This window comes from Bombina bombina, chromosome 1, assembly GCF_027579735.1.
Source record: "Bombina bombina isolate aBomBom1 chromosome 1, aBomBom1.pri, whole genome shotgun sequence".
NCBI lineage: Eukaryota > Metazoa > Chordata > Amphibia > Anura > Bombinatoridae > Bombina > Bombina bombina.
Genome location: NC_069499.1, coordinates 1,059,587,708 through 1,059,606,979, shown reverse-complemented (window position 1 = coordinate 1,059,606,979; position 19,272 = coordinate 1,059,587,708). Strand labels below are relative to the sequence as shown.

Sequence of the window (19,272 nt, the reverse complement as noted above, 5' to 3'; positions counted from 1 at the left end):
CGCGCCTTTTTTTTATAGAGAAAACAGATCCAGTTTGACTAACCTCTCATCATAGCTAAAAGGCACAGTCTACTTGAAATTGTTTGTTTTAACCCCTTAACGATCAACAACGTACAGGGTACGTCCTACAAAAAATGGTCCTTAACGACTAAGGACGTACCCTGTACGTTGTTCGTCTTTCCAAGCTTTCCGCTTTCATGTTATTGCAGTGATGCCTCGATATTGAGGCATCCTGCAATAACATTTGTTAGCAGTCCGATGCAGAGAGAGCCACTCTGTGGCCCTCTCTGCATTGGCCATCGATGGCCGTGATCGTTGGTGGGTGGGCGGCCATTGGTGAAGGAAGTGCGTCAGAGGGGGGCAGGATCGCGTACTGGAGTGGGTAAGAACTCTACACTATGGCACAATAAAAAAAATTGATAATGTTACAGGGATATGGGAGGGGATTGGATATTGAGGGGTGGCTGCTACACCACAGAAAATATTGAATAATTTTATAATAAACGTTTTATTTATTTTTAAATACCATATTTTATGGCAAACTGGGTACTGGCAGACAGCTGCCAGTACCCAAGATGGCGCACAGTAAGGTAGAGGGGGCGGGTTAGAGAGCTGTTTGGGGGGGGTGGATCTGGGAGGTTGGGGGCTAATAGGGGATCCTACACAGCAGAATTATGTTTAAAAAAACAACAACAAAAAAACACCCCCCCCCCACTGGCACTTAAGATGGCGGGGACAATTGAGGGGTGGGGGAGGGGAGAGAGCTGTTTGGGAGGGATCAGGGGGTGTGATTTGTCAGATGGGAGGCTGATCTCTAAACTAAAGCTAAAATTAACCCTGCAAGCTCCCTACAAGCTACCTAATTAACCCCTTCACTTCTGGGCATAATACACGTGTGGTGCGCAGCGGCATTTAGAGGCCTTCTAATTACCAAAAAGCCACGCCAAAGCCATATATGTCTGCTATTTCTGAACAAAGGGGATCCCAGAGAAGCATTAACAACCATTTGTGCCATAATTGCACAAGCTGTTTGTAAATAATTTCAGTGAGAAACCTAATTTTTAAAAAAATGTTTGTGAAAAAGTGAACAATTTTTTTTATTTGATCGCATTTGGCGGTGAAATGGTGGCATGAAATATACCTTAATGGGCCTAGATCAATACTTTGGGTTGTCTACTACACTAAAGCTAAAATTAACCCTACAAGTTCCCTACATGCTCCCTAATTCACCCCTTCACTGCGGGGCATAATACACATACGGTGCGCAGTGTCATTTAGCGGCCTTCTAATTACCAAAAAGCAACCCCAAAGCCATATATGTCTGCTATTTCTGAACAAAGGGGATCCCAGAGAAGCTTTTACAACCATTCGTGCCATAATTGCACAAGCTGTTTGTAAAAAATTTCAGTGAGAAACCTAAAGTTTGTGAAAAAAATTGTGAAAAAGTGAACAATTTTTTTTTATTTGATTGCATTTGGTGGTGAAATGGTGGCATGAAATATACCAAAATGGGCCTAGAGCAATACTTTGGGATGTCTTCTAAAAAAAAAAATATATACAGGTAAAGGGATATTCAGGGATTCCTGACAGATGTCAGTGTCCCAATGTAACTAGAGCTAATTTTGAAAAAAGTTGTTTGGAAATAGCAAAGTGCTACTTGTATTTATTGCCCTATAACTTGCAAAAAAAGCAAAGAACATGTAAATATTGGGTATTTCTAAACTCAGGACAAAATTTAGAAACTATTTAGCATGGGTGTTTTTTGGTGGTTGTAGATTTGTAACAGATTTTGGGGGTCAAAGTTGGAAAAAGTGTGTGTTTTTTTCCATTTTTTTTAAAATAATATTTAATAATTTTTTTTATATTAATTTATAAGATATGATGAAAATAATGGTATCTTTAAAAAGTCCATTTATTAGCGAGAAAAACGATATATAATATGTGTGGGTACAGTAATTGAGTAAGAGGAAAATTACAGCTAAACACAAACACCACAGAAATGTAAAAATAGCCCTGGTCCCAAACGGACAGAAAATGGTGTGGTCCTTAAGGGATTAAAAGATAGATAATCCCTTTATTACCCATTCCCCAGTTTTGCATAACCAACACTGTTATATTATTATACTTTTTACCTCTGTGATTACCTTTTGTTTTGAAGCCTCTGCAGACTGCCCCCTTATTTCAGTTCTTTTAACAGACTTGTATTTTAGCCAATCAGTCAGGGGTCAAGTCCTTCAAAAAAATAGTGTGGGAACACACCAAGACTTCTACCTCCTAAACAATATTGTTTTATACATACACACACCACACACACACACACACACACCACACACACACACACACACACACACACACACACACACTCTGTATTTATATGTATATAATATATACACTTTGGTTAATGAAAGCAAATTAAAACCAATGAAGGGTTGAATGGTTGCCTTTGGGCCTGTCGCAGAGTCTCACCCAGTTAAGGTGCAATAGTCCTATTTCTGCTAAGGGGAGCTAAATAACCCCAGAGTAAGCCACACAGAAATGTAAGCACCATGTGTTCCACGCAGTGCTGAGTGATCACACAGCAGGACCGCTGGGAGGCTTGCATTTAGTGTATTGTAGGAAGTGTTAATTGCTACAGGATCTCACTATCCCTCTAGCCAGACTGAGCTTCAGTTCCTCCCAACAGCAGCATCAGTGTTTACTTGAGCTTTTCTGTTCTCTGTAGGGGGAACTTGGTACCACCTGCAAAAATAGTGCAGGAACTCCGTTCCAATGCATTCCCGCTCGACTTGACCCCTGCAATTAGTGCTGACTCCTAGGTAACTCCATGGGCATGAGCACAATGTTATCTATATGGCACACATGAATGAACGCCCTCTAGTTGTGAAAAACTGTCAAAATGCATTTGGATAAGAGGCGGCCTTCAAGGGCTAAGAAATTGGCATATGAGCCTACCTAGGCTTAGCTTTCAACTAAGAATACCAAGAGAACAAAGCAAAATTGATGATAAAAGTAAATTGGAAAGTTGTTTCAAATTACATTCCCCATCAGAATTATGAAAGATTATTTTTGACTAGACTGTCCCTTTAAATTTTCCATTCCCTTTAGTTTTGTGGCCCTTCTATGAACTTTTTCTAAATCTGCAATGTCGTTTTTTGAGATTGCTCCCCAGAACTGCACTCATACTCAAGGTGAGGTCTTACCAGGGATTTATATAGTGGCAGAATTATGGTTTTTTCACTTGCATCAATGCTTCTTTTAAAACACGCTAGTATTAAGCCGCTGCCCTGCATTGTGCACTCATCTTTAACTTGTTATCTATTACTGCTCCCAAATCCCTTTCCTCATTTGTTTTGTAAGTCTAGTCCCATTTTAAATAATAGTCCCATTTTGTGTAATAAAAGTCCTTATCATAAAACGGTGCCGCAATTTTTTTTTATAGTTATGGGGGGGGGGGGGGGGGAATAAAACTCATCTATGATTTCATTACATAGATATCACTAAAACAAAATATGGACATCTTATAGACTATGGCCGTTTGTCCTGAAATAAGGAGGCTATTCATGGTTCTTTTTGCGTAGTTACAAAAAACAGAGGAATTCTTGATGCCAACTTTGTAAACTTTTTTCCTTGCAAAAATATCAATTGTACATTGGCTAATCATCCTCTAAGTGTCATTAACTGATATTGGATTATTGCTTATGGCTGTTGATACTCCCTTCCCTATGTTTTGTGTTATCAAATTTTATTTGTTGGTGCATACTTGCTTGTACGTGTGAATGAATCCAGCTCCGAAAAGAGAGAAAGAAAAGACATATATGGATGGATGTTATGTGCATAATTCTAATTATTGGTATTATTATTTTTATTATTATTATTATTATTACAAAATACTAGCTATTTAAAGCGCTTGTTTTAATATCTACTTTCTTCTGTGGTCATAATTTGTAAGCAGTACATTTATTATACTTATATTTAATTATTTCTATCTACTGTAAAATGTATGAATTGTAGTTGCAGCTACTGTTTTATGGTGCTTAATATGTTTCACTGATTTATCTTTATTTTTTCTATTTTTTTTGCAGATGAAATTAAATCGGAAATTGAACAACCGAAGTAAGTGATATGACTTTCTTTCCTAGCGTAGTAAATGTTCTTATGGAAAAACGTTTTCTCTTGTAAGGCGGTAAGAGTCCACAAGTTTATTACTTTTGGGATTCAAATCCCTTTCACTAGGAGGCGGCAAAGATTTCCCAAAACTCCAAGAGTATTTTATCCCTCCCACCTCACTGATAATTCAGTTTAATTTTTGCATCCCAGGAGGCGGGTGAAGAATTGAGGAGGTTCTTATTTTTATTCATAGAGAGGGGTCCTCAGACCAATTTGAGGTCTTTGCCAGGGAAAGACAGAGAGGATAATGAAGTATAGGATATTGACACAATTACTCCCGGTGTTGGAGTTAGTCACAAGCTACCGTAGTTGTCGCAGGGCCGGTCCCCTAGCTGCCTCTTGTCGGGTCGTTGAGATACTCTTTACAGTAAGCCTTAGCTGTTATGTACACAACACTGGATGGGCTTTCTACTGCAAAACTGGGCTACAGAGGTAAGCACAGTAGCATGGGTGCCTTACGGGTAAGTGCTATAACTTTATTAGCACTCATCATAGCCCACAGGCTATTAGCAGGTAATAGCTAGGGGACATGGTTTAGACAGTTACACCACCACTGCTTTACTCTATGGGACTTTACATTCAGGGGGTTCAGACAGGAATCTTTAGAACCTGAAATTATGTAAGGGCAGTATTTTTTTTAGTTTAAAGTGTATTTTGGCTCCAACTTTATTGCTTCTATCCCCCAGCATGTGTTAAAACAAATATTTAGCATGTCTTTTTATCTTAAGGGGCCAGCATTTTCTCATAGCCCATAACTTGCGCCGCTTCCTCTCTCCTTTTGCCTGAGCGTTATTGGCATTGGCATATCTGGCAGCGCAGGGTTAAACTTTTTCCTGTGCTTGATTTTTGCTTCTGGTTCCTAAAGAACTGCTTCTTCGCTGATACACACTCTTCTACCCATGCTTTGGCCTGATTTCTTTTCTTTGTTTCTCTGAGTTTAATCCAGGACGTGACCCCACGACAAATTCTATAAAACAAGGTACTCACGATATGGAGCAGTGTTGGTCTGAGTCCTCTGGGAAGAGTAATGGAATTCTAGATATCTGATGGATAGGCTTCTGAATAGGGAACTGTATACAGGCAGTTCAGGAATAGTCCTCCACAGTACCAGGGTTGCAGGGAAAGACAACTTATTCTCAGACAGAAGGAGGGTTAAACAATAAGCAGTTAATAATGCAGGAGTTGGTAACTTGAAATCCGCAATTAGAGAGTTAAGCACAGCGAAGTCAGTAATGCAAAGTCTAGCAACAGGTAACCAGACAGTTTGAGGGTTAAAGGGACATTAAACACTTTGAGATGGTAAGATAAAATGATAAATTGTATATATAAAAGAGCTCTGTAATATACTTTCATTATTTATTTTGTCCTCTTTGCCTGTAATTCCATTCTGAAATTGTGAGCTTTTCAGTTCCTGTTAGAAATGGAAGTGCAGAACACTGTTAAATCCAGCACAACCATTGGCTGCACACTCTAGTGACCTATTTATAACTGTCTCTAATTGGCCACAGCAGAGAAGGTAACACAAGTTACAACATGGCAGCTCCCAGTGTTTTATAGACACTAAAACTTTACAGTTATTTTGTCACTTTTTAAACAACTAATGAAACTTTAAAAAATACATCTACATGTTACTCATGGACTAATCTTTTCTTTGAATGTATCATTCTATCTAGCATGTATTTAGTGTTTAATGTCCCTTTAATCACCAGCGTGGTCAATAATGCAGAGTTTGGCAACTTGTTATCAGGCAGTCTGAGGGTTAAACACAGCAAAGTCAGTAATGCAGAGTTTTGCAACAGGTTATCAGGCAGTTTGAGGGTTAACACAGCGTAGTCAGTACTTGCAGAGTTTGGCAACAGGTTATCAGGCAGTTTGAGGGTTAACACAGCGTAGTCAGTACTTGCAGAGTTTGGCAACAGGTTAGCAGGCAGTTTGAGGGTTAAGGAGCAAAACAGAGTACTCACAGGAGCCACGAAGAGGAACAAACAAACGGGCACCGAAGCCAAGTCCTGACGTCAGCAGGAGGGGACGGCTCAGCCGAGCAGACAACCTGTCGATCAAGCACGCAAGGAGGACCGCCGGAGCTTCCCGGCGGCCGAGCGTGACAGTTTCTTTTATAGTTTTCCGTAGTGTTTACTGCCATTAGGTTTATATTAAGGATTCTTTTGTACTTTTTTGTCTTTCTCTTGCAAGGTGTATCCAGTCCACGGATTCATCCTTTACTTGTGGGATATTCTCATTCCCTACAGGAAGTAGCAAAGAGAGCACACAGCAAAGCTGTCCATATAGCTCCCCCTCTAGCTCAACCCCCCAGTCATTCTCTTTGCTGGCTCTAAGCACTAGGGTCTCTCTCGGGAGTGTAAAGTGAATGTGGTGTTAGAATTGTAGTTTTATTATCTTCAATCAAAAGTTTGTTATTTTAAATGGTACCGGTTTGTACTATTTACTCTCTAGCAGAAAAGTGATGAAGATTTCTGCTGAGGAAAATGATTTTAGCACGTTGTAACTAAAATCCACTGCTGTTCCCACACAGGACTGAGGAGTACCAGAAAACTTCAGTTGGGGGGAACAGTTTGCAGGGTGATCTGCAATAAGGTATTTTCAGTCATTTATTTCTAGACAAGACTGAGATAATGCTAGAAGAGACTGACAATATCCCCATGAAGGGAGGGTAATCTATCTTTACAGACTTAGTAAGGAATTGAATGCTTACATAATAGGGCTAATATACTGGTTGACACTTATTCAGGGCAATCGATTGTTTGGCTAAGGAAAAATCGTTTTGCAAGACACTTTGAAAGCCCTTTTGGGTTTTTTCTGGGGTTATTACCACATGGCTGTTTTTTAGTCACTTAGGAGTGATTTATTAGGCCTCACAGCTCCGGAGTAGAGTGGGAGGGGCCTAATTGCCTCAGATGCGCACTTAGAATTGCAGATAAGTTCATGCTGTTTCACATGGAGGGTCCTGCTGATGTTTGAGGGCCTAAAAGAAGCTATATACCCCTGAATCTGATCCCTAAGGGAAGGTAGGGCCACAGCAAGGCTGTGGCAAGGTGCTGTAGTGATTTAACCAGGTGTTGGCTTTAGGCTGCTCCGGTTTGGGCATTAAGGGGTTAATCGTTTTGAAACTTGGGGTGCAATCTTATTAAGGCTTTAGCTACATACTGTGAACATTTCAGAAAGATTGCTGCATTTTTCACCGTTTTGTAAAATTGTGTGCTCTTTTTATCTCTTAAAGGCACAGTAACGTTTTTTTCAAATTGTGTTTTTTATTTGATTAAAGTGATTCCAAGCCTGTTTGTGTACTCTACTAGTCTGTTAAACATGTCTGACACTAAGGAAAATCCTTGTTCAATGTGTTTAGAAGCCATGGTGGAACCCCCTCTCAGAATGTGTCCCTACTTGTACTGATATGTCTATACACTTTAAAGATCATATTGTTGCACTTATGAATGTGGCCCAAGATAATTCTCAGCCTGAAGGTAACGAGGGTAGCCCGTCTGCCTCTCCCCAAGTGTCACAACCAGTTACGCCCGCGCAAGCGACGCCTAGTACCTCTAGTACGTCTAACCCTTTTACATTACAAGACTTAGCGACAGTCATGGATAATTCTCTTACAGCCTTCTTATCTAAACTGCCCGTGTTACCTGCAAAGCGTGATAGCTCCGTTTTAAGAACAGATTATGAGCATTCTGACGCTTTGGTAGCCGTATCCGATATACCCTCACAACGCTCTGAAGTGGGAGCGAGGGATTTGATGTCTGAGGGAGAAGTCTCTGTTTCAGGAAGGGTTCCCCCCCAGACAGATTCAGATACATTGGCTTTTAAATTTAAACTAGAACACCTCCATGTTTTACTTAGGGAGGTATTAGCTACTCTGGATGACTGTGAGCCTTTGGTGATCCCAGAGAAATTGTGTAAAATGGACAAGTACCTAGAGGTCCCTGTTTACACGGATGCGTTTCCGGTCCCTAAGAGGATTGCGGATATCGTTACTAGGGAGTGGGATAGGACAGGTGTCCCTTTTTGTCCCCCCTCCTGTTTTTAAGAAAATGTTCCCCATATCTGACCCCATGCGGGACTCGTTGCAGACGGTCCCTAAGGTGGAGGGAGCTGTTTCTACACTAGCTAAACGCACAACCATACCAATTGAAGACAGTTGTGCTTTTAAAGACCCTATGGATAACAAATTTGAGGTTTTACTTAAGAAAATTTTTGTTCAACAAGGTTTTCTTCTCCAACCTATTGCCTGCATTATTCCTGTAACTACTGCAGCTGCTTTCTGGTTTGAGGCGCTGGAAGACTCTCTCCAGACGGAGACCTCATATGAGGAAATTATGGATAGAATTAAGGCTCTAAAGCTAGCTAATTCTTTTATCACTGACGCCGCTTTCCAAATAGCTGTTAGCGGTGAAAAATTCAGGTTTCGCCATTTTGGCGCGCAGAGCGCTATGGTTAAAAGTCCTGGTCGGCCGATGTGTCGTCTAAATCCAAGCTTTTGAAGATTCCTTTCAAAGGGAAGACCCTATTCGGGCCTGAATTGAAAGAGATTATTTCAGATATCACTGGGGGAAAAGGCCATGCTCTCCCTCAGGACAAAGCCTTTAAAACAATGAACAAGGCTAATTTTCGTTCCTTTTGCAATTTCAGGAACGGCCCCGCTTCATCCTCTCCGGCTGCAAAGCAAGAGGGTAACGCTTCACAGCCCAAGGCAAACTGGGAACCTTACCAGGGCTGGAATAAGGGTAAACAGGCCAAAAAGCCTGCAGCTGCCACCAAGACAGCATGAAGGGGTAGCCCCCGATCCGGGACCGGATCTAGTAGGTGGCAGACTCTCTCTCTTCGCTCAGGCCTGGGCAAGAGATGTACACGATCCTTGGGCATTAGAGATTGTAGCCCAGGGATACTTTCTAGAATTCAAGGACTCTCCTCCAAGGGGAAGGTTCCACATTTCTCGTCTGTCTACAGATCAGACAAAGAAAGAGGCGTTTTTACGCTGTGTAGAAGATCTACATACAATGGGAGTGATCCACCCAGTTCCAATTGCAGAACAAGGACTGGGGTTTTACTCAAACCTGTTTGTGGTTCCCAAAAAAGAAGGAACTTTCAGACCAATCCTGGATCTCAAAATTCTAAACAAATTCCTCAGTCCCATCATTCAAGATGGAGACCATTCGGACAATCTTACCAATGATCCAGGAGGGTCAATATATGACTACCATGGATCTAAAGGATGCGTATCTGCGCATTCCTATCCACAAAGATCATCACCAGTTTCTCAGGTTCGCCTTTCTGGACAAGCATTTTCAGTTTGTGGTTCTTCCTTTCGGGTTGGCCACTGCTCCCAGAATTTTCACAAAGGTGCTAGGGTCCCTCCTGGCGGTTCTAAGACCGCGGGGCATAGCAGTGGCGCCTTACCTAGACGACATCTTAATTCAGGCGTCAACTTTCCAAAGAACCAAGTCTCACACGGAGATTGTATTGGCCTTTCTGAGGTCTCACGGGTGGAAGGTGAACATCAAAAAGAGTTCTCTCTCCCCCCTCACAAGAGTTCCATTCCTAGGAACCCTGATAGACTCGGTAGAAATGAAAATAATTCTGACGGAGGTCAGAAAGCTAAAACTCTTAACTACTTGCCGAGCTCTTTATTCCATTCCTCGGCCATCTGTGGCTCAGTGCATGGAGACAATCGGACTAATGGTTGCGGCAATGGACATAGTCCCTTTTGCTCGGATACACCTCAGACCACTGCATCTATGCATACTCAAACAGTGGAATGGGGATTATGCAGATTTGTCTCCTCATTCATTTGGACCAGGAGACCAGAGATTCTCTTCTCTGGTGGTTGTCTCAGGATCACCTGTCTCAGGGAATATGTTTCCGCAGGCCAGAGTGGATCATCGTAACGACCGACGCCAGTCTATTAGGCTGGGGTGCGGTCTGGGACTCCCTGAAAGCTCAGGGCTTATGGTCTCGGGAAGAATCTCTTCTCCCGATAAATATTCTGGCACTGAGGGCGATATTCAACGCTCTTCAGGCATGGCCTTAACTAGCGGCAGCCAAATTCATCAGATTTCAGTCGGACAACATCACGACTGTAGCTTATGTCAATCATCAGGGGGGAACAAAGAGTTCCCTAGCGATGACGGAAGTAACCAAAATAATCAGGTGGGTGGAGGATCACTCCTGCCATCTCTCAGCAATTCACATCCCAGGAGTAGACAACTGGGAGGCGGATTTTCAAAGTCGTCAGACTTTTCACCCGGGGGAGTGGGAACTCCACCCGGAGGTATTTGCCCAGCTGACTAAGCTATGGGGCACCCCAGAGTTGGATCTGATGGCGTCCCGTCAGAACACCAAACTTCCTCTCTATGGGTCCTGGTCCCGGGATCCCAAGGCGGTATTGATAGATGCTCTAGCAGCGCCTTGGTCCTTCAATCTGGCTTATGTTTTTCCACCGTTTTCTCTCCTCCCGCGTCTGGTTGCCAGAATCAAGCAGGAGAAGGCTTCGTGATTCTGATAGCGTCTGCGTGGCCACGCAGGACTTGGTATGCAGACCTAGTGGACATGTCATCTGTCCCACCATGGTCACTGCCAATGAGGCAGGATCTTCTAATACAGGGTCCGTTCAAGCATCCAAATTTAGTTTCTCTACGTCTGACTGCTTGGAGATTGAACGCTTAATTCTATCAAAGCTTGGGTTCTCTGAGTCAGTTATAGATACTCTGATTCAGGCTAGAAAGCCTGTCACCAGGAAAATCTACCATAAGATATGACGGAAATATCTTTGTTGGTGTGAATCCAAGGGTTACTCATGGAGTAAGATTAGGATTCCCAGGATATTGTCCTTTCTCCAAGAAGGACTGGAGAAAGGATTGTCAGCTAGTTCCTTAAAAGGACAAATATCTGCTTTGTCTATCCTGTTACACAAGCGTCTGGTAGAGGTACCAGACGTTCAAGCGTTTGCTCAGGCTTTAGTCAGAATCAAGCCTGTCTATAAACCTGTGGCTCTGCCATGGAGTCTAAATCTAGTATTTTCAGTTCTTCAAGGGGTTCCGTTTGAACCTTTACATTCCATAGACATTAAGTTGTTATCTTGGAAAGTTTTGTTTTTGATAGCTATCTCTTCTGCTTGAAGAGTTTCAGAATTATCTGCCTTACAGTGTGATTCACCTTACCTGGTGTTCCACGCAGATAAGGTAGTTTTGTGTACCAAGCCTGGTTTTCTTTCTAAAGTTGTTTCTAACAAGAATATTAACCAGGAAATAGTTGTTCCTTCTCTGTGTCCTAATCCATCTTCGAAGAAGGAATGTCTATTACACAATCTTGATGTAGTTTGTGCTTTAAAGTTCTATTTACAAGCAACTAAGGATTTCAGACAAACATCTTCCTTGTTTGTTATCTATTCTGGTAAGAGGAGAGGTCAGAAAGCGACTGCTACCTCTCTTTCCTTTTGGCTGAAAAGCATCATCCGTTTGGCCTATGAGACTGCTGGCCAGCAGCCTCCTGAAAGAATTACTGCTCATTCTACTAGAGCAGTGGCTTCCACATGGGCTTTCAAAAATGAGGCTTCTGTTGAACAGATTTGTAAGGCAGCGACTTGGTCTTCACTGCATACTTTTGCCAAATTTTACAAATTCAATACTTTTGCTTCTTCGGAGGCTATTTTTGGGAGAAAGGTTTTGCAAGCTGTGGTGCCTTCCGTTTAAGGTACCTGTCTTGTTCCCTCCCTTCATCCGTGTCCTAAAGCTTTGGTATTGGTATCCCACAAGTAAATGATGAATCCGTGGACTGGATACACCTTGCAAGAGAAAACAGAATGTATGCTTACCTGATAAATTACTTTCTCTTGCGGTGTATCCAGTCCACGGCCCGCCCTGGTATTTAAGTCAGGTAAAAAAAATTTTTGTTTAAACTACAGTCACCACTGCACCCTATGGTTTCTCCTTTTTCTTCCTAACCTTTGTTCGAATGACTGGGAGGTGGAGCTAGAGGGGGAGCTATATGGACAGCTTTGCTGTGTGCTCTCTTTGCTACTTCCTGTAGGGAATGAGAATATCCCACAAGTAAAGGATGAATCCGTGGACTGGATACACCGCAAGAGAAAGTAATTTATCAGGTAAGCATAAATTCTGTTTTTTCTTTTTTTCTTTGTTTTTATTAACGATATACAGGTAAAATACAATACAATTAAATTTCAAAGATATAAACTCATACATAACATTGAATGATATATAAATGTATACATTTGGCATATCTATATATGAGTAAAATAAATCATATAATAACATAAGCGACCCTAGTGAGAATGAGTGATACCAAGAGTCATATGTGTGTAACAAACGTTAAGCAAAAAAAAGGAACAAACATGCCATTTACAATGATGATGATAGTAAGAGACTACTTAGCCTCCAGAGTGAAGTGATAATAATGTTTGAGAAGTACTAAAAAAAATAACAAGAATCCCATGTAATAAGAAAGTCCTTCTAGTTGGAAGTCCTTTAAGTGAAAAATCTGTAAATCCAGCACATAGGATAATTATAAATGTCTCTGGATATTGTGGACTTAGTCCCAAAGTATAGCTGGTAAGTATGGTACTTATCTTATCACCAAGAAGAGGTGCAGAGAGTTCACATAGACTACCAAATGCGCTGCAAGATCCCCACCTGCTGCTGTATTCGTCCGTAACTGGGAAGCGTGTCGAATTGGACAACTTCTTCTGCCGATGAAACCTGTCAGGCGAGGAAGCCCTCAAGTCTCATCCGTAGGTAATGTCCGCTGTTCAAATCCTCCACCACCGTGGGCGTCGCTTCTTCCTCATGGAATCCCAAAACACTGACGTCAGTGCATTCCGTGCGTGCCTATGGCATAGGACGTGAGGGTGGATGTATCTTTTCAGCGATCTGCACCAATCAGAGATGAATAAGTAAATAGAACTGGCGACTGCAGAATGCTCAAAACGGTATTTCCTTCCGCCTAAGACAAGGTAAAAGTCCAGAGCAAAAATAAGCAATTCTGAGGCCAAAAGCTTGATGCTAATTACAATTTATTCAGCAATGCCAAATACAGAAAGGGGTCATTCAAATAAATGCTCACATGTGCATCATCAGAGGCTAGTGATCCTAGCAATATGGGAGCTTAAGTAACAATTGGCGTCCTTAACCTACTTAAGCTCCCATATTGCTAGAATCACCTCTGATGAAGCGCATGCGCGAAACGTGTCAGGCATTTATTTGAATGACTCCTTTCTGTATTTGGCATTGCTGAATAAATTGTAATTGGCATCAAGATTTTGGCCTTAGAATTGCTTATTTTTGCTCTGGACTTTTATCTTGTCTTAGAGAAAGGAAAAACCGCTTTGAGCATTCTGCAGTCGCCAGTTCTATTTACTTATTCACCTCTGATTGGTGCAGGTTACTGAAGACATACATCCACTCTCACGTCCTATGCCATAGGCACGCACGTAACGCACTGAAGTCAGTGTTTTGGGATTCCACAAGGAAGAAGCGACGCCTACGGTGGCAGAGGATTCGAACAGAGGACATTACCTGCGGATGAGACTTGAGGGCTTCCTCGCCCAACAGGTTTCATCGGCAGAAGTTGTCCAGTACGACACGCTTCGCCGTTCAGGACGGATACAGCAATAGGGTGGTAGTCAATTTGAACTCTCTGCACCTCTTCCTGGTGATAAGTACCATACTTACCAGCTATACTTTGGGACTAAGCCGACAATATCCAGAGACATTTTATAATAATCCTATGTTCTGGATTTCCAGATTTTTCACTTAAAGGACTTCCAACTAGACGGACTTTCTCATTACATGGGACTCTTGTTATTTTGTTGAGTACTAATCAAACAACATTATTATCACTTCACTCTGGAGGCTAAGTAGTCTCTTACTATTATCAGTTATCATTATTGTAAATGGCATGTTTGTTCCTTTTTTGCTTCATAGTTAATTATTTCCAGTGCATTTACTATTGAACTAGCTTGATATTACTTATACACTATTGAATGTATACTTACTATACACTAGAGCTTTTTCCTTTATGGCCACTAGTATCATACGCACAGGGGTAATATATGAATCCAAAAGAAAGCGCATAATGGAAACAGCCCTTCAAGGGGACTTTCAAATTTGTGATTCTATAAAGGAGGATGACATCACTAATGTTTTTTCAAATTTAGAACAGTTAAGATTTAAAGAAACAAATCTGTGGTGGGACATTGAGTTCCTAGAATTATATATTTCAGAAAATAGAGTCCCAAGGGGGCTCCATATGAAAAAATATCCCTCTTTTGCTTTAAATAAACCTGATTTTCTTCATAAATGGAAAGAGTCCACAGCTGCATTCATTACTTTTGGGAAATAAGAACCTGGCCACCAGGAGGTGGCACAGACACCCCAGCCAAAGGCTTAAATACTCCTCCCACTTCCCTCATCCCCCAGTCATTCTTTGCCTTTTGTCCCAGGAGGTTGGCAGAGAAGTGTCAGAAGTTTGTCTCTTATGGAGGGTAGTACTCTTCGGCATGGGACAGGAGTTTTAAGTAATCCTATCAGTCTTTCAGTGAGGGCTTGGATGAAAGTAAGAGTCCGGCGATGCAGGGAGAGTCTTTCTGCAAAAGCATCCCGACTCATGTTAACAGCTTAACAAGCAATCAGCGTTGTCAAACTTCGCTTCGTTGCCTGCTTTCTTCTCTCAAGTCCATGGTGGAGGCGCTGCTACTATCTGTTACACTGGAAGGGCTGTGTTCCTGTTCCACTGTGTAGATTCCGGTAAGATCATTTAATTTTACTTCATCAGAATGTACTTTAACTTATTTGTTTCCTGTAAGGGCCATCTTGCGGGACTCATAAAGAATATAGGGTAAGACTCCTTTGGTATCTTGGAATCGAGGTTTACTATCTCCCGAGGGGGATTATTGAACAGAGTTTTTTTTTAATCATGTTTGTTATGTGATTCAATCTGCTTATGTGTAGTGTTAACTGGGCATGGAATGGCTTGGAACATAAAGGCCTTTGGAAGTGATGCAACCTTTTGGTTGGGCGTGCTTTTTTGGACTATTCGGTTCACCTTGTGACTGGGCGTGTTTACGATCTGGTCTTCCATTTCCGCATTCCTGACCGTGTGGCGACGGAAAAATTCTAGTCTGCCAGTGTCTGGTTCGTAGGAGGTGGTGAGTGCCCCAGCCATTGTGGTTTGATTTTGTTTTCTTATAGTCCATATTATTATATTCTCTATCCAGTTATGGAGGATTCTGATGCTGAGACTGTTCAACTTTCAGATTTAGAGTCTTCAATTTGTCAAGAATGTGAATTGCCCCCTTGACACAGGTCAATCGGTTATGTTCTGTATGCCGTTCTAGAGCATTTTGTTCCTCAGGCTCAGGGAATCAAGGGGCCGCTGAGCCATCCGCCTCTGGGGGTTCCCTACCACTCCCTACTAATACAGAAGCAAGTAACCCTAATTATGTTTATCCCTCCTTGCAGGACGGCTTGTTCCCCCCCGGAGGTTGAAGCACGTTTTCGCTTTCACATATTTTAGGCGATTATGCGTTTGCAAAATCCAGACGTTTATTTGCTTTTGTGCTTGTGCCCTATTGTGCCGGGTATCCCGGCCTTGGGTGGGCCTATGCAGTTCCCTGCGGGGGTAGCTGTCCCTGAGAGTTGTGCCTTTCGTTACAGAATAGCGCACCTTCGTGTTTTACTCACACGTTTTTCCTTAACGTTTTTCCTTACGGGAATTTGCAGTATTCTACTTCGTATGTCTCACCTCATTAGACATGAGGGGATGACATAATCTCCTGATTGTCGATTTATTGAGATCCTTCCCAGTTTTGTTGGAAGTTCAGGGTTCTGTTTAGCTGGTCATGCGGGTATGCTTGTTCTTATTGGGCGTTAACCTATGGGTGTAGCTGTCCCTGAGTGTTGTGCCTTTCGTTACAGAATAGGGCGCCTTCGCGTTTTACTCAGACACGTTTTTGAGTTATTAGAGGACCCTATCCTTAATGGATACAGGAATCCGCAGTATTCTACTTTGAATGGCTCACCTCATTAGACATGAGGGGATGACGTAATCTCCTGATTGTCGATTTTATTGAGATCCTTCCCAGTTTTGTTGTAAGATCAGGTTCCGTTTGGCTGGGTCTGTGGGTATGCCTGTTCTTCTTCGGCGTTAACCTACGGGTTGCCTTTTATTTTCTTTTATCCGGTTAGGATGTCTTTTATTTTGAATTATGTTTCCTTCGGGAACTTTCTCTGGGATCGATCCTTTCTGTTAACTTCTGCGGAAGTTTGTTATGGGACATGTTAGTCCTATGTTTGTCTGTTATTTTCTTCCCCTCTGAGGGAGGATTTAGGCAGCATGACATTTATGACCCTGTCTGCAGGCTTGTCCTGCTCGAGTTCAGTTCTCTGTTTCATGGCTTGTTCAAACACATGGCACCTGTTCTGCCTGGCTGGGCCGGTTGAGGCGCCGAGTGCTCTCTTTATTATCAGTCCTTATTTAGCCTTCAAGCTGGTTGACTGGGTCAGTGGAGTTCCGCTGCGTCACTCTCTTTTTTTTTTTTTTTTTTTTCAAGGATGGATCCATAGGATGGAGAAAACAAGGTGGGACGACCAAATGGGGACTCCAAGCTCTAGTTGTTGTGGTGGCTATAAAAGTAATGTTCGATGCAAGGAATGGAGCTCACAGCAAGAGCGTGGTGCTGGGGGTTCTTTTGTGTATTGGAAGTTGTGCTCCCGCTGTGCCTCACTCTGTGGACCACCAGGAAGATTAGGCTGTGGGAGATCCGAATAAGCAGCCTTTTCCTATCCGCCTTCAGTTATTGCTGTAGCGATCGATTCTTGCCCCCCTGCTCTATCCCGAGGGCCGGCCGCATCTCCCGAGACATGACAAACCAGGGAGAACAAGGTGGGCTGTAGCTGATGTGAAGGGGGAATCATGGCGTGTTGTCGCATTAATACTTGAGCTTTGAAGGTCTGTGTGTGGACTTGATGATCCGCCGACCTCTCTTGCTCCACCATTATTGTCATAGGAGTTCCCTCGTGTGTAGGGATATGCTGTATTACACTCCTCAGGTTATCAAGCTGATGCAGCGTTCATTTCTCAAGGTTTGCAAGCAGAGCTCGTACTTCATTGTAGAAATCTCCCATCATAAGTTGTATGAGATGGTTAGGGCTAGAATACTGTGGGTTTGCTGGTAGGCTGCCACCTTAAGCCTCAATAGTCCGGATCAGACTCAGATATTCAGAAATATATCGATGTAGGTATTCTAGGCTGACAAACATGTGGGAAAGCGTCGTGTGAGAGTTAGATCTTTCGTTGGTGTAGTGGAGCAATGATATTTGACATCATTTTGTGATCATGTACTTTTATTTCATTATATTTTCTGGTGTATTATACTTTAATACTATTGCTCTATAATTGCTGAATAACTACCTAAACCTCTTTTATTTAAAATGGAACAATCTGGAACTGTCCCCAATCCAACCAGTTTAATACCTTTTTAGATGCTAGATCCTCTGATTCTACAGTTCCTTTTAAGTGTGTAATTCGCAAGATAGTAATTGTTGTTTCCCAGCACAACTTTGCTCTTCTTGTATGGATCACTTGTTGCATGCAAATCCTGTCAGTGCTGCTTCAGCCTCTAAAGGTGTCTGTCCTCCCTCTGTTTATTACAGAGAAGGTAATCAGATTTTACTCCAGGTTTTATGGATTTTGTATGCTCCACTGTCTCGGAGATGTTGGCGGCTGTGCCACCACCAAATAAGCGTAAGAGATCCAAATCTGACTCTCATCCCTGGACTTGTCATCCCATTCTGAATCTTAAGTCTAAATCTCTTAAGAATACTTTAAGAGACTTAGGTTCAGAATCCTCAGAATTATCTTTGGAGGGTGAATATACAGTATACAACAGAAGTGAGTACACCCCTCGGCAATATCACTTAAATATAAAATTATTCAAAATTGTATCACCTCTCAATAATTGTTTTATTTCTAAGTTGACGAGGAGAGTATTTCATATTATAAACAATAAAAAACAAATACTTTAGAAAGATTAAATTGAAAATACAGGCCCCAAAGTAGAAACTTAGTGACCACAGGTGTATTCACTTTTGTTGCATTGACACACAAGTTAGATCACTGAAACAAAATGGAGTACACCTATGATTTCCAATTAGCCTAATTGCATGAGATTAGTTACCAGAACAGTCAAATTTTTTGACCAATGGGCTGTGTCTATCTGCAACTTTACATCATGTCTCCACATGGAAAATATTTGCCAGAGGAATTGAAAAATCTGATTGTGAGATTAAACCAAGATGGAAAAGGATACAGGAAGATTGGTGACCAACTAAAAATCAGTCAAAACGCAATTGCAGCAGTAATCAGGAGGTATAGATCAATACACATTGCCAAAAATCAGAGCCGAAGTGGCTGTTGTCCTAAAATGACGCCACGGACAATGCATAATCTAGCTCTGAAAAACAGGCAAGTGCTTCAGATTTGCATCAAGGTAAGTGCTTCAGATTTGGCTCAGGGATTATCGATAGGAATTGGAGTTTCTGTGACGGCTCAGACATTGCTAAGGACATTGCATAATGTCAACTTCTATGGACCTCATCCAAAGAAAAAACGCTTGCTCTTCGGCACAAAACTGCAAGATTAAACTTTGCTAAACAACATGAATAGCCTGATGAATACTGGGAGCACATTATTTGGTAAGATGGCCAAGACCAAGATACAATTTCACCATCGTATAATTTTAGGGGCCTCTTTCGTTCGTCCAACCTGTACTGTGATCACAACAGATGCGTGTCTTTCAGGTTGGGGAGCTGTTTGGGGATCTCGGACAGCACATGGGGTTTGGATCAATATTTTGGAATGCCGTGCAATTTTTCAGAGCCTTTCAGTCTTGGCCTCTGTTGAAGAGAGAACCGTTCATTTGTTTTCAGACAGACAATATAACTGTGGCATATGTCAATCATCAGGGTGGGACTCACAGTCCTCAAGCTATGAAAGAAGTATCTCGGATACTTGTTTGGGCGGAATCCAGCTCCTGTCTAATTTCTGCGGTTCATATCCCAGATATAGACAATT

General features: G+C 42.0%; 1 protein-coding gene across 1 annotated transcript in view; it reads left to right on the top strand.

Moving 5' to 3' along the window:
- Positions 1-19,272, top strand: part of ARFGEF2 (ADP ribosylation factor guanine nucleotide exchange factor 2) — a 471,542-nt gene that overhangs the window by 62,640 nt on the left and 389,630 nt on the right. The window contains exon 2 of the mRNA XM_053716931.1: positions 4,083-4,113. Within this exon, the coding sequence (XP_053572906.1) occupies positions 4,083-4,113 (31 nt within the window). The remainder of the gene's footprint in view (positions 1-4,082; positions 4,114-19,272) is intronic.